General features: G+C 42.3%; 2 protein-coding genes across 2 annotated transcripts in view; one reads left to right on the top strand and one right to left on the bottom strand.

Annotated features, from left to right (window-relative positions):
• kcnh1b (potassium voltage-gated channel, subfamily H (eag-related), member 1b) overlaps positions 1-1442 on the bottom strand; it is a gene marked incomplete at both ends in the record, with an annotated part of 90822 nt that extends 89380 nt beyond the window's left edge. Inside the window, one exon of the mRNA XM_083970031.1 lies at positions 1370-1442. Coding sequence (XP_083826157.1) covers positions 1370-1442 — 73 coding nt within the window. The remainder of the gene's footprint in view (positions 1-1369) is intronic.
• Positions 1443-5081: 3639 nt separating this feature from the next.
• On the top strand, positions 5082-24885 carry rcor3 (REST corepressor 3). The gene is made up of 12 exons (XM_083970551.1): positions 5082-5206; positions 6243-6299; positions 12612-12689; positions 12770-12822; positions 14407-14568; positions 15685-15809; positions 16555-16633; positions 17563-17778; positions 20128-20205; positions 20319-20376; positions 21178-21422; positions 23702-24885. Exons 1-12 carry the CDS (start codon positions 5083-5085, stop codon positions 24107-24109), a joined length of 1683 nt encoding a protein of 560 aa, XP_083826677.1. The 5' UTR covers position 5082; the 3' UTR covers positions 24110-24885.
• The last annotated feature ends 265 nt before the right edge of the window (positions 24886-25150 follow it).

The following is a 25150-nucleotide window of genomic DNA, read 5'->3' on the forward strand; positions in this document are numbered from 1 at the left end:
TAGCCCCGAAAATCCCCAAATATTGATTTATTACTAAAATATTAACGTCTGAAATGGCTAGCAAGAATTTTGAACATTTTAAACATCTTTCTATGTTTCCAGTAATCAAGGTCGTATTTTTACCTCTGTGTCCTTAGCTTCTTAAAACATCTAAACTGCGTAACTTCACAAAATAGTGACGAATTATTCCTTTAAACCCTTAGTAATGTGTTCTGATTGATCTTCTTGAACCAACAAAATCAAAAAACCCGAAAACATGGAGTTGATTTTGGAAAATATTCACAACAGAGAGCAGGTTTTAGTATGTCCACTTAAAGGGATAGTTCACCCAAAATTGAAATTTCCCTCATTATTATCTCCTCCTCCCCCTCATGTGGACTAAGGGCTGGGAGAAGTTTCAGAGTCCTCCGTGGCTTCTCTGAGTTACAGGGGGTCTCGGTGTAGCAGTGCATGTCCATATGACGGTTGCAAATGGATACCAACTGTCTTCGTAACAAAGAGACACACCAAAAAACATCCAGATACCTCCATGCTGCTCGTATGTAATGTCCCTCTTGTATTGAAGCCCCAACATGAGAAATTGTCCCAAAAAAAATTAAATAAGTCTATATTTCAAGCTTGTTTTGTAGCGGAAGCTCCTCTTCCTGGTTCATCAAATTAGACGAACCGGGAAGAGAAGCTTCGAGAAGCTTCCACTACAAAACAAGCTTTAAATATAGACTTATTTAATTTTTTTCGGGACAAATTCGCATTTCGGGGCTTCAATACAAGACGGACATTACATACGTAACAACATCTATTGCACGTCTGTCCGTCCTGGGTGAGGGATCCCTCCTCTGTTGCTCACCCTGAGCTTTCTCCTGGTTTTCCCTGTTAAAAGGGTTTTCCATGGAGTTTTTCCTCAGTGGATGTGTGGGTCTAAGGACAGAGGATGTTGTTATGATGCCATGTAAAGCCCTTTGAGACAAACTGGTGGTAAAAACGGGCTATACAAATAAAACTGCCTTGCCTTGCCATACGAGCAGCATGGAGGTATTTGGATGTTTTTTGGTGTGTCTTTTTGTTACGAAGACAGTTGGTATCCATTTGCAACAGTTATATGGACATGCACTGCTACGCCGAGACCCCCTGTAACTCAGAGAAGCCACGGAGGACTCTGAAACTTCTCCCAGCCCTTAGTCCACATGAGGGGGAGTAGGAGATAATAGATAATGAGTAAGATAAATTTCAATTTTAGGGTGAACTATCCCTTTAACTAACCGCGGTCAAGATCCGATGGATGGATGGATCACACAACGGAACCGAACCACACACACACACACACACACACACACACACACACACACACACACACACACCCCGGTCCTACCGTTGGAGCGCCGGACGATGTTCTCCAGGAAGGTGTTCTGAGGGGCCACGAGCCCCCGCCGTCCTCCCGCCATCCTTCCTCCTCCTGCAGCTGCACGCGGCGCCGCGCGAGCCTCACATAGCTGATGCTGCTGCTGCTGCTGCACGAGCCGTGGAGGAGCTGCTCGTGCGCTCTCTCTCTCTGTGTCTCTCAGCAGGATGGTTATTGGGCAGATGGCTGCAGCACGCGCTCCGTGAGGCTGCTGTGGTAGAGAGAGAGAGAGAGAGAGAGAGAGAGAGAGAGAGAGAGAGAGAGAGAGAGAGAGCAGGTATCATGACATCACTCTGTGAATTCACTTAAAGGGTCAGTTCGTCACAAATGTAGAAGAACAATTTTGTGTGTTGTTTATTTACTGCTGCTACCTGGAGAAGAGAGGGCGTGGCCTCCAAGGCTTAAAGGGATAGTTCAATTCAACATTTTGGCGAATTCTTCTATCACCATAATATAATCCCTATAGTCACAGCAGTAGGTTTGTTACCTTTAAAGCAGAAGTAAGCGATCCGGTGGTTTTGGCTAATGCTGCGTTCCAGGCCGGCTTTTGAAACCGTAAATTACAGCGTCATGTCACGACTTACGACTTTGTAGCGTTCCAGGCAACCCACTCGTGTTTCTCCGACCTGTTTTACCTGTGAAAGTCACTATAACGGCCACTCGTAACTTCCGACCCGTGAACTCGTACCAGATCAAACTGGTACGACTTCACAGGTCGGAAATACACAAGTTACGAGTTTCCTTGAACGCACCATAACGTCTTGTCAGCCGATGGAGTTAGCAGCCCCCGCCCTCGTCATGGATCTATTGGTCCTCGTCCCTACGTCACCACATTCACGGCGTCCCTTGGCTGCACACACAGAGAGGACTGCCCCTTTATGCCGTTCTCTCTCCTCATTGGATAAAGGTTGTAGGATACGAGAAAAGTTTTCTCCTGGGCTCAGAGCAGAGCAGAGTGACTGACAGACCCGTGTTTCTGTCCAAACACTCTATAGAAGTGATTGCTGTCGGAAGATACAACTATTTAAGACTTATATTAACACAAAAATATTGCTTACTTCTGCTTTAATTATCGGTGCATGTTGTTGTGGGATGGGCGGGGCAGAGACGTGAGCTGCTCAGTGAACGGTCCAGGTCCCCTGTCCCTCATCAAACTCATCAAATACACAATCCAACAACTCCACAACGCTCTGGTGGACAAGTTGTGAGCTGCACATTCACCACGCTACGAGATAATAACGTATAATCATGTAACATTACGACACATGAAGCAAATACTCTGAACTACTTTCTCTTCTGAAATCCCTCCGCCCAGCAGCAGCCGTGTCTGGAATGTAGTTCCGGCTGCATTTCCCTCTAAAGCTGCGTTCACACCGGACCTTTTTGTTTTTGTCGCTGTCGCTCGTATCGCTCCGAAATAACTGCTCCGTCGCTCAGCTGCAGTCGCTTGCATTTTCTCTTTGATGACGTCATGCCCACTGCCATGTGCCTCTGTTTACACCGGGATCACGGCAGCCAATCAGCGCTGAGCGACGAGCGACTGACGGCCGGAGAGTTGGGATTTCTCATCTCGAGCGACGGAGCGAAAAAACGCCCCGAGTGTATTTTCGCCTGGGCGATAAAACGCTCAATCGCTGGTTTGCATTCACTCAACATGTAAACTCGTCGCTCGTTCTAAAAACAAAAGGTCCGGTGTGAACGCAGCTTAAAACAACTCAGTTGAGTTGTTGGATTGTGTATTTGATGAGTTTAAAGGTGATGAACCTGCTGCTGTGACTATAGAACTTATGGTGAGAAAAGGATCTGTCTAAATGTTGAACTGGCCCTTTAAGATTTTTTAATTTTAGAAAAGAGGCGCCAAAATGATGCAAAAAATAATAACTGGTTTTCAAAAAATAAGTTTCAAAATAGTTTAAAATGGTTATTTAATATTTTATTTCTAAAATTTTAGTTTTTTATGAATGAATTATTACACCTCACTCTTCAAAGCGCCTACAGCATTGATGCATCTATCAACCTGTTGATCTTTCTGTCAGTTAGCAGTGGGTTAGCTTAGCATAAAGACTAAAGACAGAGCAGATACTTCACTGTCAGTTCATCGCCACCAGTGACCTCTGACACAAGTCACTGGTCAATAGATTCTGAAAATAAAAGTATTGATTTGCTCCAAGAGGTCAACACAACACACACAGGACCTTTAAGGAAAACACATGCAAATAGCCTTGAGAAAACATGGCAGCAGCTTGACTTGACACAATCCAACAACTCCACAACGCTCTGGTGGACAAGTTTTTCATCAACAGTCTCTGTATTTCCCTCTAAAACAACTCTGTGTGGTAACGTTGTGTTATTATCTCATAGCGTGGTGAATGTGCAGCTCACAACTTGTCCACCAGAGCGTTGTGGAGTTGTTGGATTGTGTATTTGATGAGTTTGATGAGGGAAACCAAGAAGAAATCCCATAATGAGCCTCCGTAGCGTAGCTCTGAGCAGCTCACGGCTCTGCTCCGCCGTTCTAAAAACAGCTTGCACCGACAATTAAAGGTAACGAACCTACTGCTATGACTATAGGGATTATGGTGATGGGGTAATTTGACTAAATGTTGAACCATCCCTTTAAGTGAAACATAACCTGTTACATAGCCTAATACATGAACATAATAACACTTTTCTTCTCTACACAATAACCCACTGTAATATCGGCCTATGGGATGTAATAAAAGCTGTGACTCTTTAAGTCTATGAATGTCTCGTTATAGGAAACAGTCTGTGAGTAAAAGTGGATTAAAGTGAATGAATCTAGATTTGTCTACCTGCAGGTGTTAACTCTTTACATCCCCTCTCTGTGCTCAGGTGAGGTTGTGTTGTTGCTGTCAGAGTGAAACGCTGTCGCCCTCTGCTGGTCATCAACACTCAGCGCAGCAGACCGACTCATAAACAAGGAGAAAAAGACCAATAACAGAGTGAATTATCTGCCGTGTTACATCTACTTCGGTGCACAGAGGCTATTATATATATATAATGTTACTATATTTTAATAAATATATAGGCCTGTTGTATGTGTAGCCATATTGTAAAAATATTGTGTTTATGAATGTGTTTCTCTGATATTTGTGGGTTTTTGTGTGACATTGTGTGACTCTCTTCCGGTTTTATTTGTTTAAATTCTCTGTTTCTGTTGTTAAAGTTCTGTTTTGTTGTGTTCATCGTGTGTTTTTTTAGTTTATTAGTTTGTGTCGGCGGAGGGATACGCTGCAACAAGCTCCGCAGCAGCAGAGCAGCAAGTCGCCGCACAGCCGCTCCACGGTGCGTAAAAACCCTTCCGCCGCGGAGGATAGAGCCTCGGAAACAAACACCCTCCCCTTCTCCGCCTTTAATGAAACATTACACACATTAAACCACCGCGAAACTCAGAGGACACACTCTTGTTGTTGTCGTTTGTGTTTCTGTTTCAGCCGGAAGTGACTGTGTGAAGAAGACTATAGGTGGCGGGAGCGCGCACAGGCAGAGAGGAGGAGGAGGAGCGCGCAGAGGAGAAGACAGCGACGCGGACGGAGCTGCGGCGAGCGAGCGAACAGCAGCGGCAGAGAGAGAGAGAGAGGGAAAAAAAGAAAAAAGAAGAGAAGCTGCTGCTGCTGTTGTGTGTTGGTGTTGGTGACATTGTGTGTCCCTCCGCCGCAGAGATGCCGGGCATGATGGACAAGGGCTCGGAGTATCTGGGCAAAGGCCGCTCCAACGGAACCAAGAGTCCGTCCACCGCCTCCAACGGACATTTCACTGACGAGAGCGGCAGCGACGACGAACACGGTGAGGAAGAGGAGGAGGAGGAGGAGGGGGGGGTATAGCCTCGAACAACCGCCACTAGTCGCTGGATGGATGTCCGTGTTTATAAACCTGAACGTTACACTTCATAACCTTCCTCCGCTCTGTGTGTGTCTGTATGTGTGTGTGTGTGTGTGTGTGTGTGTGTGTGTGTGTGTGTGTGTGTGTGTGTGTGTGTGTGTGTGTGTATGTATGTGTGTATGTGTGTGTGTTGCGGTGAGGAGTATAGCCTCGAACAACCGCCGCTGATCCGCTGATCGCCGCTGATGTCCGTGTTGAGAACCTGAACGTTACATACACTTCATAACCTTCTGTGTCTCTCTGTGTCTGTATATATATATGTGTGTGTGTGTGTGTGTGTGTGTGTGTGTGTTGCACGAACATGGTGAGGAGTATAGCCTCGAACAACCGCCGCTGGCCGCTGGTGTCTGTGTTTACAACCTGGACGTTACATACACTTCATAACCTCTCTCCCCTCTGTGTCTCTCTGTGTGTGTGTCTGTGCGTGTGTTTGTGTCTCTATATGTGTGTGTTTGTGTGTGTGTATGTGTGTGTGTGTTGCTCGAACACGGTGAGGAGGAGTATAGCCTCGAACAACCGCCGCTGGTCCGCTGATCGCTGGATGGGTGTCTGTGTTTACAACCTGAACGTTACACTTCATAACCGTTCTCCCCTCTCTCTGTGTGTGCCTGTGTGTGTGTGTGTGTGTGTCTGTGTGTGTGTGCGTGTGTGTGTGTGTCTGCATGTGTGTGTGTGTGTGTGTGTGTGTGTGTGTGTGTGTGTGTGTGTGTGTGTGTGTGTGTGTGTGTGTGTGTGTGTGTGTGTGTGTGTGTGTGTTGCTCGAACACGGTGAGGAGTATAGCCTCGAACAACCTCCGCCGCCGCTGATCGCTGCTGATGTTGAGAACCTGAACGTTACATACACTTTATAACCTTTCTCCCCTCTCTCTCTCTCTCTCTCTGTGTGTGTGTGTGTTTGTCTTTATGTGTGTCTTTATGTGTGTGTTTGTGTGTTTTCCAGATGTGGGGATGCGGGTTGGATCCGATTACCAGGCGAACATCCCCGAGTTCGAGCCCGGTAAAGGTTTTTTTTTTTTTTTTTTTGGCTGTTGGTTTGTAGAGTGTGTTGTGTGTTTATGTAGCTTATACGTGTGGATTAAAACTGAATCAGAGTTTAAAGTCAGTTTTTATTCATCACAACTTGTTACAGACATGAATTAATTTCACTTAATGAAGATGAATGGAGTTTGTGTGTAACGGTTCATCATGAAGTGACAGGAACATTCATCAAAACAACATGAACAACTCATCAACAACACGTCAGTTCTGTTAAACATTTAATTTCCAACGTTTCTGTGGTGTATTATTCCAATAACGAAGGCAGCTGCACACGTTTAGTAGCTTTTACTATGCAGTTCGGGGTAACCAGTACAACACAGGTAGCACGTGAGTATTTTACAGAAGCCTTACTGGGCATGCGCAGACCACTACTCCAGTACGGCAAGCCTACCAGGTCAAACAGTAATAAGGAATACGGCATTGCTGTAATACATCACATTTCCTTCCCCTTAGCTCAAAACTAACTCAAAATATTCTAACACCCCAAAACAGTGTTTATCACTATAGTGCATAAGCAAACACTATCATCACTGTAACTGTTAACAATAGAAAATAGACATGTTCACTTAACCATACTGAATGCTCTTAATGTGTTACTCAATTATAAACTTTTAATAAACTCAAATTCAGCAATCAGTTTCTCAACAGTCCTCAGAACTTCTAATCTCCATGATCAGTTCTGGTAACGCTGTGGCAAGCGTGTGGCACGTTGTGAGCGCCTCAAAGTCACTGTAGCTGGGTCAGGTGGTTCAGGGAGCCTGGGCAGCTCAGATGCTGGGGTCTCAGGTACCAGGAGCTCCGTTCCTGAACAAGCCTCTGCCTGCCCAGCCAACTCGACGGCCTCCTCCTCAGGTGCTGACTCCGGAGTGTCTGGAGAGAAGCGAGGTCTAAGCTGATCCCCATGACGTCTGTACATGTGGTCAGTTTTTTCACCTAGCACCTTGTATGAGACAGGGCCAGTCTGCTGCTTTACTACTCCTGGAATCCACCTTGGACTTTCTCCTGCAGTATTGCGCAGATAAACCTGTTCATCCACGTCAAACTGCCTCTCTGCAGCTTTGTTGTCGTGTCGTTCCTTCTGTCGATACTGCTTCCTTCTCACCGTTTCTGCGATGCTTGGTTTCAGGAAGTCCAATCTGGTTCGCACATGTCTCTTTAAAAACAAGTCAGCCGGTGACTCGCCAGTCGTGCTGTTAGGAGTTGTACGATACCGAAGCAGGAAGTGTGAGATTTTATCATCAATGCTCAGGTCTTCCTTTGCCAGCTTTTTCATGCCTGCCTTGAAGGTTGCAACATACCTCTCAGCTAGGCCGTTGGTAGCTGGGTGTCTCGGAGCACCAGTTGTGTGGAGGATTCCATTCCTCTTCACGAACTGCTGGAACTCATCTGATGTGAAGGTTGTTGCATTGTCAGTGACTATTTGTTCCGGAACTCCATATGACGCAAACAGCCTCTTTAGCCTGGTAATGGTCGCTGCAGAAGTTATTTGTGTCATTTTGTAAACTTCCAACCATTTTGAGTACGCGTCGACCACGATCATGAACATGTTACCCATGAACGGGCCCGCAAAGTCAATGTGAAGTCTTTTCCAAACACCCCCAGGGAACTCCCATGGGTGTAGTGGGACCTGGCGTGGCATGTGTTGATCCAGCTGACAAGTCTCACACTCTTTGCAGACTTTTTCGATGTCGATGTCGATTTTAGGCCACCAGACATATTGCCGTGCGACTGTCTTCATCTTCACGATGCCTGGGTGACCGGCATGGATCTCTTTTAGCACTGCTGATCTCAGTTTTGCAGGTGCAATCACTCTTGTCCCCCACAGGACGCATCCCTGCTCCACAGACAATTCATCTTTCTTTTTGTGAAACACCTTCAGTTCCTCTGGTATTTCCTTCGGCCATCCTTCCATGATGTACCTGTGCAGCTTTGAAAGCTCTGGGTCGTTTCTTGTTGACTTGGCGATCCGTCTTGCACTCAGTGGTGCCCCCTCCAGGTGCTCACACACCAGTGCATCAATGTATGCGGACACTGTCTCTGTTCCGGCATCCTTGGTCTCAGGCAGCGGAACACGTGATAATCCATCTGCGTTGGCATGCTTTTCAGACTGGCGGTACAGTATGTGGTAATCATATGCAGATAATATGATGGCCCACCTCTGGATACGTGCTGCCGCCATTGTTGGAAGTCCCTTATGCTCTCCGAACAGTGTTAGCAGAGGTCTGTGGTCTGTAATTAGGTTAAACTGCCGTCCCCACAGGTATTGGTGGAACTTTTTCACACCAAACACCAAGCTCAGAGCCTCCTTCTCGATTTGTGAATATTTCTTCTCTGCTGGGGAGAGAGACCGTGAAGCATAGGCCACTGGATGCTCTTTTCCATCTGGCGTTGTGTGCTGAATTACCGCTCCGATCCCATAAGCAGAAGCATCACATGCGAGAGTTAGCGGCAGGTGAGGATCGTAGTGCATTAACACTTTGTCACTTGTCAAAAGTTGTTTACACTTGTTGAAGGAATCTTGTTCAGCCTTGCTCCATCTCCAGGTGGTTTCATCTTTTAGCAGGCTGTAGAGCGGTGCAAGCACTGTGCTCTGCTGCGGCACAAAACGTCCATAATAGTTTACCAGCCCCAGGAAAGCTCTTAACTCTTTGACGCTTGTGGGTGCTGGTGCATCATGTATGGCTCTCACCTTGTCTTGGGACGGGTACACACCTTTTTCATCCAGCACATGACCCAGATATTCAATCTGAGTCTTGCCGAATTCACACTTGGACTCTTTCACCCTCAACCCGTTCTCCTGGAGACGCTGTAGAACTCTGTCCAAGTTCATGAGGTGCTCTGCTTCGTCTCTGCCCATTATAAGGAGGTCATCCAGATAAACCACCACGTTGAGGTCCTTCAGCAGGTTCTCCATAATTCTCTGGAAGATACTGACAGCAGAGTTTACACCAAAGCAGAGGCGGTTGTAAACAAACAGTCCTTTGTGAGTGTTTACAGTTGTATATTTCTTGGAGTCTTCATCAAGTAGTACCTGTTGATATGCTGAAGCCAGGTCTATTTTTGAGAACAACTTCCCACCACTAAGTGTTGCCAGCACCTCCTCAATGCGTGGTAGGGGGTATATCTCGGTGTTTGTAGCCTGGTTCACAGTAACCTTGTAGTCGCCGCATAAACGGAGTGTGCTGTCCCGCTTGGTTACCGGGACTACTGGGGCAGCCCACTCACTGTGCTTTACAGGGGAGATGATGCCATCTTTCTCCAGCCTTTCCAGTTCTTTTTCCACTTTTTCTTTCATTGCAAAAGGCAGGGGGCGTGCTTTGTGGAATTTTGGGGTTGCCTCAGGCTTGACAGAGATTGTTGCCTTGACGTCCTTTAATGTCCCGAGCTCATCTCTGAAAACTTCACTGTATTTTGCAATCACCTCAGGAATAGACCTGGGCGGCTGTGTATGTCCACTGACAGTTTTAATCATTCTCCAATTGAGTTTAATTTGTTCAAGCCAGTTTCTCCCACACAGTGAAGGACCCTTCCCTTTTACAACTACCAGTGGCAAGTCAGCAGTCTGATCTTCATATGTCACTTTAGCCATGAACTGTCCTCTCACTGGGATGGGCTGACCTGTGTAGGTTTTTAGCTTGACACTCGCGCCCTCTAGCGGTATGTGTGAGAATGATCTTTCGTACACAGTCTCTGAGATAATGCTGACAGCGGCTCCCGTGTCTATTTCCATCAGTACATGAACCGCATTTACTTCAAAGTCAACGCTGAATGGCCGCCTGTCTGTGTCACCTGCACAAAGCACTGGGAACATATCCACTTCTGCCCCTTCTGCATGGACATAGCCTGTGGTGACTTTTTGTGTGCGCCTCTTCTGCGCTCCTCTCTTCTCATGCGTGGGACCGCCGGCCCTACACGCTTTTTGGATATGCCCCACTTTATTACACTTATGGCATCTACTGTCCTTAAAGTAGCAGTCACTAGCGCTATGATTTTTGCCTTTGCATCTATAGCACTCTTTTTGTGCTGAAGGTGAGTGTCTCTGTTTCCCGTTTACCTTGTTAACAGAAACGGTAGCGCCGTCTCCCTTCCTCAGCTGCTGCACATCTCGTTGAGCTGTTTCCATGTTCATTGCGAGTTCCAGGGCTTTTGCAAAAGTAAGTCCGTCCTCTGAGAGCAATTTCCGCTGGCACGCTTCATTATTAATCCCGCTGACGAAACCGTCTCGTAGGGATTCATCCAACCGGTCTCCAAAGTCACATTTTGCGGCTAACTGTTGTAGCTCCGCCGCGAACTGAGAAGCCGACTCATTACTTTTCTGGACACACCTACGAAACCTGAAGCGCTCCGCGATGACCAACGGTTTAGGCTCGTAATATCCCCGCAGAACGGTCACAATCTGCTGAAAACTTTTATCCTTTGGCTTTTCTGGCTGGACCAGATTGCGCAAAAGTCCGTAGGCAGAAGCCCCCATTGTGCTCAACAGAGTCGCCACTTGTTTGTCGTCTGCAACATCGTGTGCTTCGAAAAAGAGCTCCATGCGCTCCACGTAGGCAGACCATGGCTCAATTTCAGGCTTGAACTCGTCCGGTCTTGCAAAGGTCGCCATTTACCTCGTCCAGTTTATCTCGTCGCCAATTATGTGGTGTATTATTCCAATAACGAAGGCAGCTGCACACGTTTAGTAGCTTTTACTATGCAGTTCGGGGTAACCAGTACAACACAGGTAGCACGTGAGTATTTTACAGAAGCCTTACTGGGCATGCGCAGACCACTACTCCAGTACGGCAAGCCTACCAGGTCAAACAGTAATAAGGAATACGGCATTGCTGTAATACATCACAGTTTCTATGGAGATTATTGGACCAGACCGTTTTCCTAATCGATCAGTTTGAATGTTACTGTATTTATAAGATAGATAGATAGATAGATAGATAGATAGATAGATAGATAGATAGATAGATAGATAGATAGATAGATAGATAGATAGATAGATAGATAGATAGATAGATAGATAGGATCTAAAACTTTAAGTAGCTGCTTCTCTGATATTTAAAAACAGTTTTTCCTACAGGAGTTCAGTTAGTTTGTCTTTAAACCAACAGTCTTCAGTGTTTGTGCTGAATGTTTTTTCCTCCTGCTGGACAAACGGTGTAACTACACACTTTACTGCGTCTCACCTGTCAACAGGTACTAACTCACCTGAGACAGTAAAATCAGAGCTGAACAGAGGGAAACTAAGGTGATGCAACAACAGTGACGCATCCGTTTAATTGGCTGTTGGTTCAGTTCAGTCCTTTATATTTATATTTATATAATAAATCACATGTTGAAGCCGCGTGACACATTTGTGATTCGATTATAACACTAAACTGAAACATCAGCATATTGACATGTAATAAATGCTTTACAACGCATTGTAATGTAGGTTTATAGGCCAGAGAGGAGCCTACAGTGTAAACAGACCACAATCATTTAAAAATAATGGTAATAAAAAATATAATTTCATAGACTATATATACAGCTCTGGAAAAACATAAGAGAGCACTTTCACAAATGTTTCTTAAAAGCATCTCTCCATGTATGACAGACTTGACAGTCATTCTTCTCTTTTCTTTTCTTTTTTAAACACCAAAAAAAAAACATCGACATTATCCCACAAAAACTGATTTATAAACTCTTCCTGAGTTCAAATATTCTTGCTGTGTTGTTTAGGAATAAATATCAACATGTTTTCTTTGCATTATTATTATTATTCAAGGTCTGAAAAGACTTGATATTTTTGTTATTTAGACTAGTTTAGTCATTTTCAGCCAATAAAAGCTCTAAATGACAATATTTTTATTTCAATTTTGGGAGAAATGTTGTCGGTAGTTGATAGAATAAAACAAAAAACATTTAATTTAATACCTATAAATAGTAAAACCAGAGAAACTGATCATTCTGGGAGTGCTCTCTTCATTTTTTCCAGAGCTGTATGTCATAAATACGTAACATTTAAGATCACTTCAAATGTTTTTGTTTCTTTACAACGACAAAAAGTTACAGAAAATTAAAATGTGTCAATGAGTCAATCATGTGTTTATTGAAAAAATGATCAATGTATCAAATTCAGTGATCAGAAATCAATAAAACCAGGCTGATAATTATTAAAACTTAAGACCAGGACGGAGATTTCACCAAGAAAATGAATAGAAGTAAAAAATGTCCCATAATGCACCACAGCAGCAGCAGCTTCTCTCACTGACCCGTGGTGTGTTTGTGGTCGCCCTAGGCAACACCAAGTACACGGACAAGGACAGCGGCGGGATGCTGGTCTGGTCTCCGTACCACAGCATCATCGACTCCAAACGTAAGTCCAACCCCGTCCCCGTCCTCAGGTTGTCATGACGACGGTCGGTCCGGTCTGACGCTGTGTGTTTCCCTCCACAGTGGACGAGTACATCGCCATCGCCAAGGAGAAGCACGGCTACAACGTGGAGCAGGTGAGAGCCGCCAAGTCTTAAAGGGATAGTTCAACATTTAGTCAAATCGGCCCATTGTCATAATCCCTATAGTCATAGCAGCAGGTTCGTTACCTTTAATTGTCGGTGCAAGCTATTTTTAGAACGGCGGAGCAGAGCCGTGAATAAATACACAATCCAACAACTCCACAATGCTCTGGTGGACAAGTTGTGATCTGCACATTCACCACGCTATGAGATAATAACACAACGTTACCACACAGAGTTGTTTTAGAGGGAAATACAGAGACTGTTGATGAAAAACTGTCCCTGAAGGCAACGCGCATCAGTGGTTTTGCATGAATTTCCCTCTAAAACAACTCTGTGTGGTAACGTTGTGTTATTATCTCATAGCGTGGTGAATGTGCAGCTCACAACTTGTCCACCAGAGCGTTGTGGAGTTGTTGGATTGTGTATTTGATGAGTTTGATGAGGGAAACCAAGAAATCCCATAATGAGCCTCCGTAGCGTAGCTCTGAGCAGCTCACGGCTCTGCTCCGCCGTTCTAAAAATAGCTTGCACCGACAATTAAAGGTAACGAACCAACTGCTATGACTATAAGGATTATGGCAATGGGCCAATTTGCCAAAATGTTGAACTATCCCTTTAAAGTGACGCCGCCATATTTTTTTAACCCTCTATGGTACCAACATACCAACAACGTACCACTTTTTGGCCTGTCACATCTCCACAATTCATCCCATTTAATGCTGTAATACTTTAAAAAAGAGAAGAGACCTTAGAGAACCAATAACAATGCTTTAATTTATCACATGACTTTCAAGAAGCCACTGAAACCCTTTTTTGCAGATTTTGCTCCACTAGAACGGTCTGAAAACATACAGTAACTTCCTGGCCCTTTTTCATCTGGAAAAAAATATATTTACACTAATAGATTAGTCAAGTTTAATTTTTAATAGTTCCATGCAATTTATTTACTTATTAAATAATGGAAACTTGTTAAAATGCAACAACGTACCATTATAGAAAATTGCAGTGTTGCCTTGAGGCGACAGTGGACCATTATGGAATCAATATAGCATTATGAGACTATGGTAGTGTGTGTTCAGGTGTAAATATAATGTTCAAAAACATATAATTCATCATAATTTTGTTTTTTATCCTTAATAAATTAGATTTTGGATGCAGTAAAGTAAACATCAGGCTATTATGATGATGATGAGGAAGATGAGGATGAGAATGTGAATGAGGATGAGGCCAGTGAAGGTGAAAGTCTACAGAGACTGCTGTTTCTAATACAGTAGATGATGAACCGTAATAGTACAATGTTGCCAAAAACTTCCAAAAATAAATATGTCTTTAGATTATGTTTATTTAATTCAAACAATTAAGATCAACGGCTCGACACAGAGACACCACCCGTCCTGAGAGCTGGTCAGCCGGCCAACCTCCGTCGTCATCCCGGGGGAAAAGACCATCGCTAATTAACTTACCCACAGGTTTTTAAAGGTTTGTGTGTGTGTGTGTGTGTGTGTGTGTGTGTGTGTGTGTGTGTGTGTGTGTGTGTGTGTGTGTGTGTGTGTGTGTGTGTGTGTGTGTGTGTAGGCTCTGGGAATGCTCTTCTGGCACAAACACAACATCGAGAAGTCTCTGGCCGATCTTCCCAACTTCACCCCGTTCCCCGACGAGTGGACGGTGGAGGACAAGGTTCTGTTTGAACAGGCCTTCAGCTTCCACGGGAAGAGCTTCCACCGCATCCAGCAGATGGTACCAGTACTACACAGTACTACACACTGTACTACACACAGTACACACAGTACTACACACAGTACTACACACAAACACTCTGACTGACTACTTGTACCCTGATACTTTACTGTGAAACTTCAGGACATTGAGCTTTTTATTCTTCTCAGCTTTGACATCCTTAAGACATTGAAGACTTTGGTAACCCTTTAATTTACAGGCCGTCAATAACAGGATAATGTCAAGAAATAGCCTAGAAATAACAATTAATTGCGTAATAATGTCAAGAAATGTCCTAGAAATAACAATTAATTGTGTAATAATGTCAAGAAATAGCCTAGAAATGACAATTAATTATGTCATAATGTCTAGAAATAGCTTCGCAATAACGATCAATTTCATAGTAATGTTGAGAAATATAGCGAAGAAATACATTTTGATTTCAAGGACTCGGTGGAGAAACATTCTGGCCTTTCCCAAAAAATTCAAAGGGTGAAAAGTACGTGTAATCTTTTGCCTTTATGAAAAACATGACATTATGATGACACTGACTGTTATTTCTAGGCTATTTGTTGACATTATCACATAATTAATTGTTATTTCTTGACATTATTACGCAATTAATTGTTATTTCTAGGCTATTTCTTGACATTATCATGTAATTAATTGTTATTTCTAGGCATTATTACGCAATTAATTGTTATTTCTTGGCTATTTCTTGACATTATTACGCAATTATTTGTTATTTCTAGGCTATTTCTTGACATTATCACGCAATTAATTGTTATTTCTTGGCTATTTCTTGACATTATTACGCAATTATTTGTTATTTCTTGGCTATTTCTTGACATTATCACGTAATTAATTGTTATTTCTAGGCTATTTCTTGACATTATTACGCAATTATTTGTTATTTCTAGGCATTATTACGCAATTAATTGTTATTTCTTGGCTATTTCTTGATATTATCACGTAATTAATTGTTATTTCTAGGCTATTTCTTGACATTATCCTGTTATTAACGGCCTGTAAACTAAAGGCTTTTATTTTGAGGGATCATTAGTTATTGCAACACGTGTCTTTAACTCTCGTTTCTACAAAAAGTGTTGATTTTTTTTCTCCCCGTGCTGTGTTCAGTTACCGGACAAGTCCATCTCCAGCCTGGTGAAGTACTACTACTCGTGGAAGAAGACCCGGTCCAGAACCAGCCTGATGGACCGGCAGGCCCGGAAGCTGGCCAGCCGGAGTAACCATGACGACAGGTACCAGACACACACGCCACGTCAGGAGTTTATGTTTATGTTTATTAAAGACTCCCAGTAGCTGCTTCTCTCCCTGGGGTCTTGATCACTGAAATGATAATACAATACATAATTTCATTAATACATTGACGTACATATTCACACCCATTAAAATACATTACATACACACACACAGTACACACAAACATCTCAACACAAGACAAAATACACTGACATAGACACTCTAGACTACGAGAACACTACAACACAAAGACAAAAGACAGTTGTAAAGACAAAAACAAAGAAAGGCACTGCAGCCGACATTAGTTTGGTTTCCATCCAAGTCGTATCGAATTTAAAAGCGGATTTTGTGAAAATGCGCAAAAAGCAAATGCGAATTTATGACCGTTTCCATTTATTATTGTTTTGCGATTATTGGGAGAGGAGGAGTGGTGCGCCGTGAGATTACGCCATAAGAATGAATGTATCCAACAGTTGACACTCAACATCATGGACAATTTACTACTTTCCGGACTATAGACTCACCTGTATAAGCCGCACCAGCTACATTTTTAAAGAAAATACATATCTAGGCCGCACTTGAATATAAGCTAGGCCAGGCCATGCTGATTTATCCTTCCTTCTTCTTAAAGCATGAAATGTTATTATCCAAGACCAAGAACAGTGGTCACTTGTTCCACGGAGTCCAGTCTGAAACCAGGTTAATCACTGTCGTTTGTTGTTGTGGATGTTGTTGTTGCCGTAGCGACGAGGAGATGGAGGAAGCCAATCCCATCGAGGCCAATGACAGCGACTACGACCCCAACAAGGAAGCTAAGAAGGAGGTACGTGACCCCCGACCGTCAGCGTCAGGTTATTATAGTTCACTAAAACTAAAACTAGCTTTCCATGGGAATTATTGGGAATTTATGGGAATTAACTGGAAATTGGGGGTCATTAATCTAAACAAACTGTATCATATCCAAACATAAATGTAAATATTTAGTTTTGTCATACGCAGACATCCATGCACAATAATACAATTAAAAAACAGGACATTTCTACAGATTTATTTGTGAGTAGAACTTTATCAAGTTTTAATTCTTGTATGAACAATCAATTCTTTTACTGAACAACAAAAACATGAATGCATTGGTGAATAAAATATTACTCACTATATTGGATTAAATCTGGTTGTTTTAGCCAAGATTATGCTACAATATATTTCCCCCAACTATATTTAAGTTCCCTGTTAAGGGCCAACCTTCAGTTTAGTAAATTTCATATTTTTTCCAGTTTATTCCCACATATTCCCGTTAATTCCCATGGAAAGTTTCCAACTTTGAAAATTCCTGGAATTTTGCAACCCTACCTACAACTAACAAACACTAAATAAAAACTTGTCAATTCCTCAGCAATAAAAACGAAATAAAACTGATTCATCACTTAAGGCACGTAAGACAATAACACACATTTGCACCAAAAGACCAAAGACACATTCAATTCACATGAATAAATATACATTTTGTGAGGCCATAACACACGTTTGCAGTGGCACAAGGTAGTTAGTGCTCATAATATAATCAGTTCTTAGTGCATCAGCAATACACAGTACTAAGGAACAGGATTCATTAAACCAATCACTATAACTATCTGGTTACTATGTAATAACTATCTTGTTGAACTAACTGAAACTGAACTGAAATAAAAAAGCAAACTGAAAAACTCAATAAAAATAAAAAACTAATGAACACTATATACGTCCTCCTGTCAGACCCAGGTGGAGCCCCCGGTGCCGGGCTCTAAAGTGGCTCTGGGCCGGCGGGAGCACCAGACGCTGCAGCACCGGCACCACCAGCGTTCCCGCTGCCGCCCCCCCAAAGGCATGTTCCTGACCCAGGAGGACGTGGTGGCCGTGTCCTGCAGCGCCGCCGCCGCCAACACGCTGCTGCGCCAGCTGGACATGGAGCTGGTGTCGCTCAAGAGACAGGTGAGACATCCTCCTCTTCCTCCTCTTCCTCCTCTTCCTCCTCTTCCTCCTCCTCCTCCTCTTCCTCCTCTTCCTCCTCTTCCTCAACACAGCACAGCACCAATCATCACAACAGACCACAAAACCTTCACCGGCAGAATGGGAATGATTCAAGTGGAGTGTTAAAGGGATAGTATCATTGGGCCTCATTCACCAATATCTTCTTAAGAATCTTCTTAGATTATTTCTTAAATTGTTCTTAAGAAGTTCCTTAAGAAAACCCTACGTCAGATTCATCAACGCGTTTGTAAGCCTCAGAATTGTTCACAGCTGTGTTCTTATGCCATCTCCTCGTAAGTTGAGGGCGTGTGCCAGGTGAGTCTAATTAACATAGGATCAGCATAGGTAACCGCCCCATCAATGCCCGTAAAAGGGCATGAGACTGCAGGGCCGTGTGCACACAGCACCCACAGGCACTGAGCAGAGAAGGTGAAGTGAGAAAGAAAGTTGAAATGCTCAAATGAAAATCTGGGAGGGAGCACCAGACTCCAAACGTAAAAAGAACTTAAGTAGTGAAGTGGCGCTACTGCGGCAGGAATGAAACAAAGAAACAAACAAATGCTTATATTTAGTTTATATTTTTATATTTATATTTAGGCTATATTTAGTAGCGTCAGCAGTAGATGCAGCTCTTCGGTTGTTATCAGAGAGACCACACTCTCACATGTGCCATCATAAATATCATCATATCACATATGAAAAAAAAAAAAACTGTTGTGTGTAGTGTGAACACTTACAGTAAGTGTACTGTTGCAGCCCGCAATTAGGGGAAAAAAAATCATATCGGCAGCTGTATGTTGCACACAACAAAACTGATATGAATTAAGTGTCTATAATGTTTTTTAAGAGACTGCAATGATTTGTCAATTATTATTATTAATATATATGATTATTAAAAACATCATAAAAGATAAGAAAATAATTCTTATTCAAATCATATAATGTCATACAACTGCAGAACAAAAGAAAACGCTATAATCGGTTATTTTTGCAGAAGTCTCAGCACCTAAAAGTGCGTAAGTATACTCCTGACTGTTCGTAGATTTTGTTCTTAGTTAAGAACAAATTCTGGATAAGAAAACATTCATGAATGCCACAATCTTCGTAAAAACTTCATAAGTAGGACTTAAGAACAAATTTGTTCTTAAGAACGGTTCGTGAATGAGGCCCATTGACCTCCCGTTAGCAACGCCAGCCCATAATAGCCCTGCCCAGAGATTTACAACATACAGTGTTGTGAACAGACCCAAAGAAACGGCCTATTTTCACGGCCTAAAAGAGGTTTTACCTGAAAAAAATACACAGTTCCATTGTTCACTATAATATAATTTTTTCCAGCCCTTCAAAGTGCAGGAAAAACACAGTTTTTATTTGGACCTAACCAAGGTAAAACCTCTTTTAGGCCGTGAAAATAGGCCGTTTCTTTGGGTCTGTTCACAACACTGTATGTTGTAAATCTCTGGGCAGGGCTATTATGGGCTTGCGTTGCTAACGGGAGGAGTGCAGAGAGTCTTCTACTGCAATTAAAGTACTTAGGGGCTATTTGTAGATCATACAACCCCACTTTAAAAAAAATGATACTATCCCTTTAATTGTGAAAACAAGTAATTGTGACATCCCTACTGGAGGCTCATGCAGCGCCCAGAGGACTGTCCTTTACCACGCAAACAGACTTGCAGACTCTTGTTGTTGTTCACCCATATGCAGGAAAGAAAGAAAAATGGAAAATACTAATTTTGTATTTTGTTTGCAAATGCCTTTTCCAAACAAAAAAAGTAGAAAAAAACAAAAAAAAAATAAGTAGTCCTGCCTGATGTCGGGGCTCTGCTGCCACCTGGTGGTGACAGCTGCACGGGCTCCACACTGCAAAAACTCTACATCTTTCCAAGAATATTTGTCTTATTTCTTGTCAAAATGTCTCATTTCTAGTCAAAACTAATCTCTTTCCCCTTACGTAAGACTCATCACCCAAAAATTTACTTGTTTTTAGATCATTTTCATTTATTTCAAACGTATTTTCACTTGAAATAAGTAGAAAAATCTGCCAGTGAAAGTAAGTTTTTTGTGCTTGTAATAAGAAAGAAAAACTTGTTCCACTATCAAATTTTTCTACTTATTTCAAGTGAAAATCTGCTTGAAAGAAGTAAAAAGTGTCTAAAAACAAGCTGCTTTTTATGTGATGAGTCTTATTTTAAGTAGAATTAGATTTGTTTTGACTAGAAATAAGACAAATATTCTTTTTAAGATTTAGTTTTTGCAGTGCAGCAGCTCTGAGTCTCCAGCTGAGTGAATCCATCTGTTTGTTGCCAGGTCCAGAACGCCAAACAGATGAACAGTGGACTGAAGCACATGTTGGAGTCGGGGGTCGAGGAGTTCCGGCTGCCGGAGGTACAAACACCACACACCTGATCCTCGTCCTTCACAGTAAAAGACACAAAGCTGGTTTAAACAGTAGGAGGACAGTTGTCAAGTGGATACAAATGGATGTTGTGTGTCTGCAGTGTAACCAGAAGGTGAACGCCCGTTGGACCACGGACGAGCAGCTCCTGGCCGTTCAAGGTAACGTCACTGTTTGAATTCACAACAGGGGGAAAAGTCTCGGGAGGTGCACGGATCTGAAAGCTACGGCAGCCCTGAAGGCTCAGTGCACTACAGCTTAATGAAACACACACAAAGACTCACATACGTGCTACAATTTCAGAAAACAACAACTTCAGTTTGACGTTTGAAGTGTTTCTGGGCTGTTCTTCTTGACTTTAGAAGTTGTGCAGACAGCTTCCTGTTTGACAATAAGCTGAGTTTGTTTGGTTTATTACAACTGATCATGTTAGCTTAGCATTAGCCTTTATGGGGCGTTCACACCAAACACAATATCTTTTTTGACGATTTTTAAATCGATTTTTTTTTTCCAAAAATCTGAAATTTTGGGGGGAATTTTTTTTAAATATTGTGCAATGTGCATTTGTTCGTCTTTTTTACATCCAGAGAGTCCAGGTTTTGAAAAGGGTTTAAGTTCACTTTATAATGGAGTATGTTAATTTCTAGGCTCCTACAGTATTTGTGTGCAGATAAATGTTAAAAATGCTAAAGACTAAAAATCAAGAGAATCTGCAATGTCGTAGAATCACAATTTAAATCGAATCGCCATCCAAAAAATCGTAGAAGAATCGAATCAGGAGAAAAGCGAATCGTCCCAGCCCTAGTGATTAGTAGTAATAGAAACACTTCCTGTTGTGTTGGGAGGTGAACTGATGAAGATGTTCTCTGGATTTGAAGCACATTAGTGTTTGTGATGAATTTAAAGAGGTGATGATCATTGATTGAATGAAACCGTAAACGACCTTGTGGTTTCCTCACCAGGAGTCAGGAAGTACGGGAAGGACTTCCAGGCCATCGCCGACGTCATAGGCAACAAGACGGTGGGCCAGGTGAAGAACTTCTTCGTGAACTACCGGCGGCGGTTCAACCTGGAGGAGGTGCTGCAGGAGTGGGAGGCCGAGCAGGGGACACGCGCCCCCAACGGGGACAGCGCCACCTCTGGAGAGGAGGGGAAGAACAGCTGCACCACTCCGTCAGGGAAGAGCACCGACGAGGAAGACGAAGAGGTGAGACAGACGTTTATTTATCTCCTTTCAGCAGCTCGTTGTGTGATGAGGTCACTGATGTGTTAAAGGATGATTACGTTTTACAATCTGGACCTTATTTCTATCATAAAATCCGATAATTTCCTCCCCCAGATAACTTTGGTGTAATTTTTTATTTTATTTTAATGTTTATTTAACAGGGACGATACATACAACGTTGCCACAAAGAATGAAACATGCGATGCATACAAGACGTCTAGCTTCAGCTAATTTGCAGTCTTTGTCCCTGGTCAGGCTAAAGAAGGATAAGAGATACTGAATACAATAAGTGCAATAATACAAATACAGTGAATATGTATCATGAATAAATAAACACAGCTACAAAATTTAGATCAAGAAATTGCACAAATTAAATACATTAAACATTAGTAAAATGCTGTATTGACAGTGATGATTGACCGAATGTTGTCCTGCACCTTCGAATTTTACAGTTTTGCTTGCTCATGCTCCTTGTCATTGTCCCACAAGTCGTTCCAACGAAATAATATATATAATATAATGGAGTCTACAGGGCAGCAGAATGCAGCCTCTAAATAACACATTATCTGCAGAGAAACTCCTTCATTTCACCAATATTTAGTTCTGATAGGCTAGTGCTATTCCCCTCTGAGTCCGGGGTTAGCTGTTATCAACATCCGGGGTCTGTAGGTTGACCTACTGACCTCTGACCTGGATGATGTCATCTCTGAGCTTGTTGCTACCGCTAATGCTACGGTTGGTTTCTGCGTGTTTCTGACTTGTCAGAACAAAATGAGCAGCTGGATGAAGTTCAGCTTCCACAGGCTTCCTCTCCTCAACCTGGACTCACTAAAGCTCCGGCTAGTTGAGATAAAAATGGACCCGAATGCCGAAGCAGAATGATTATTATCAGAATGAGCCGCGCGGCGCTCAGAGATGACATCATCCAGGTCAGAGGTCAGTAGGTCAACCTACAGACCCCGGATGTTGATAACAGCTAACCCCGGACTCAGAGGGGAATAGCACTAGCCTATCAGAACTAAATATTGGTGAAATGAAGGAGTTTCTCTGCAGATAATGTGTTATTTAGAGGCTGCATTCTGCTGCCCTGTAGACTCCATTATACGGATATACGCGCCTCTCGGCTGGAGCTCATTTCATCACAACCACTTGTAATGACACCAAAGTTATCTGGGGGAGGAAATGATCGGATTTATGATAGAAATAAGGTCCAGACTAGTGATGTCATGATTATACATTTTCTTGGTATAATTATTGTCAGAGAAATAATCACGGTATTACGATGACCACGATTATAATGCATTAATTAATTTCAAAACACTATGAATGTGTAAAATCAAATATAGTCAAAATATAATTACATTACTTGTTGTTAACACAAAATATTATATTATTATATTATATATAAAAGTATCTTTTAATATATGACCAATTCTTAATCCACAGGGGGAAGCGTTTGAAATATTCAGGTCATAAATTGTCATTTATACCAAATGTTTGCGTTTATTTTAATCATTTTTTGTTTTGTTTTGCTTTTTTTTTAAATTAAAAATGACACGCTAACATTTAAATTCCCAACATTTCAATGTTAATGTTAGATAAATGGACCAGTTATCTGAGCATTCACCTTTATTTTGGAGCACCAATAAGGTTCCAACATCATCTTTTTGACGGTATTTAGGAATCTTTACGATAAATTAATTGTGGCGTTTATTGCCACGATTAATTGTGAAAACAAGTAATCGTGACATCCCTAGTCCAGATTGTAAAAAAACGGTAATTATCCTTTAATTTAGGATTTAGCTAAATTTACAAAAACACACTGCAAAAACTCAAAATCTTACCAAGAATATTTGTCTTGTTTCTAGTCAAAACAAATCTCATTCTACTTAAAATAAGACTCATCACATTAAAAAGCAGCTTGTTTTCAGACACTTTTGACTTCTTTCAAGCAGATTTTCACTAGAAATAATGTGATAATGGGGCAAGTTTTTCTTTCTTATTACAAACACAACAAACTTGCTTTCACTGGCAGATTTTTCTACTTATTTCAAGTGAAAATTAGTTTGAAACAAGTGAAAATGATCTAAAAACAAGTTTATTTTTAGTTAATGAGTCTTATTTTAAGTGGAAAGAGATTAGTTTTGACTAGAAATGAGACATTTTGACAAGAAATAAGACAAATATTCTTGGAAAGATTTGGGGTTTTTGCAGTGCACAATGTGAGGTAACTTTGGCCCCGCCCCCTCTCCTCTCTGCAGGGTCAGGTGACCTCCTCGGGGGCTTCTCCTGCTGCCTCGTCTTCATCAGCTCAGACTGTGGTGACGCCCGGCGCCTCCTCCTCCGCCTCCTCCTCCGCCTCCTCCTCGCTCCACCAGCCCCCCCCCCTCCTGCGGCCGTCGCTCCCGGCCACGCCGTCCTTGCACCGCCAGCCGCCGCCGCTGCAGCAGCAGGCTCGATTCCTGCAGCCGCGGCCCACGCTGCAGCAGCCGCCGCCCCTCATCCGCCCCTCCAACCCGCTGCCGCCGCGCCTCAACCCCCGCCCGCCCGCGCCCATGAGCCTCATGAGCGGCGGAGGAGGAAACCTCGGGGGATCGGGCTCGAGCTCCGCCCAGCAGCCCTCAGGCCTCCACCAATCAGAGACGGCTTCGTCCTCCTCGCTCCACTAACTACACCGCAAAAACTCTACATCTTTACAAGAATATTTATTTGTCTTCTTTCTTGTCAAAATGTCTCAATTTTAGTCAAAACGAATCTCTTTCCACTTAAAATAAGACTCATCACCTACAAATTAACTTGTTTTTAGATCATTTTTACTTGTTTCAAACTAATTTTCAATTGAAATAAGTAGAAAATTGAAAATTGTGGTTGTAATAAGAAAGAAAAACTTGATCCACTATCAGATTTTTCTACTCATTTAAAGTGGAAAATTTGCTTGAAAAAAGTAAAAAAGTGTCTGAAAACAAGCTACTTTTTAAATGTGATGAGTCTTATTTTAAGTATAATGAGATTTATTTAGACTAGAAACGACATTTTGACTAGAAATAAGACAAATATTCTTGGTAAGATTTTGAATTTTTGCAGTGTTAAGTGTCGGACTCAGAAAATAGTTATCCAAACAGAAGCTGCTGCCTTCAGGTCCTGTGGGAAAATCTGACCGAGTTTTGCGGTTGACATTGGGTTTTCCCACAGAACCTAAATGCAGCGTGCCTGCTGACTGATGGACACCTGGTTCTAAAGTCTTTGTTTTTAAAGGAGAGTTCAGTTTCAACACAGATAATTCAACCAGAGTCTGTTAAGTGGTCACACTGCAAAAACTCAAAAATCTTTCCAAGAATATTTGTCTTATTTCTTGTCAAAATGTCTCATTTCTAGTCAAAACTAAACTCTTTCCACTTTCAACAAGACTCATCACCTAAAAATTAACTTGTTTTTACATAATTTTCAATTGAAATAAGTAGAAAAATCTGCCAGTTTTTTGTGCTTTTTTGTGCTTGCTCCACTATCAGATTTTTCTACTTATTTCAAGTGAAAATATACTAAAGAAGTAAAAAGTGTCTAAAAACAAGCTACTTTTTAAATGTGATGAGTCTTATTTTAAGTAGAATGAGATTTGTTTTGACTAAAAATAAGACAAATATTCTTGGTAAGATATTGAGTTTTTGCAGTGCAGCTCATCCTCCACAGGCTGTGGCGGCGTCCCACAGGGT

This window comes from Trachurus trachurus, assembly GCF_905171665.1.
Source record: "Trachurus trachurus genome assembly, chromosome: 1".
NCBI classification, from domain to species: Eukaryota; Metazoa; Chordata; class Actinopteri; order Carangiformes; family Carangidae; genus Trachurus; species Trachurus trachurus.

Coding starts and splice junctions, on each gene's coding strand:
- rcor3 (XM_083970551.1), top strand. CDS start 5,083: ATGCCGGGCATGATGGACAAGGGCTCGGAGTATCTGGGCAAAGGCCGC. Junction 12,823..14,406: donor ACGGCTACAACGTGGAGCAG/GTGAGAGCCGCC, acceptor GTGTGTGTGTAG/GCTCTGGGAATGCTCTTCTG. Junction 16,634..17,562: donor ACAAGGAAGCTAAGAAGGAG/GTACGTGACCCC, acceptor TCCTCCTGTCAG/ACCCAGGTGGAGCCCCCGGT.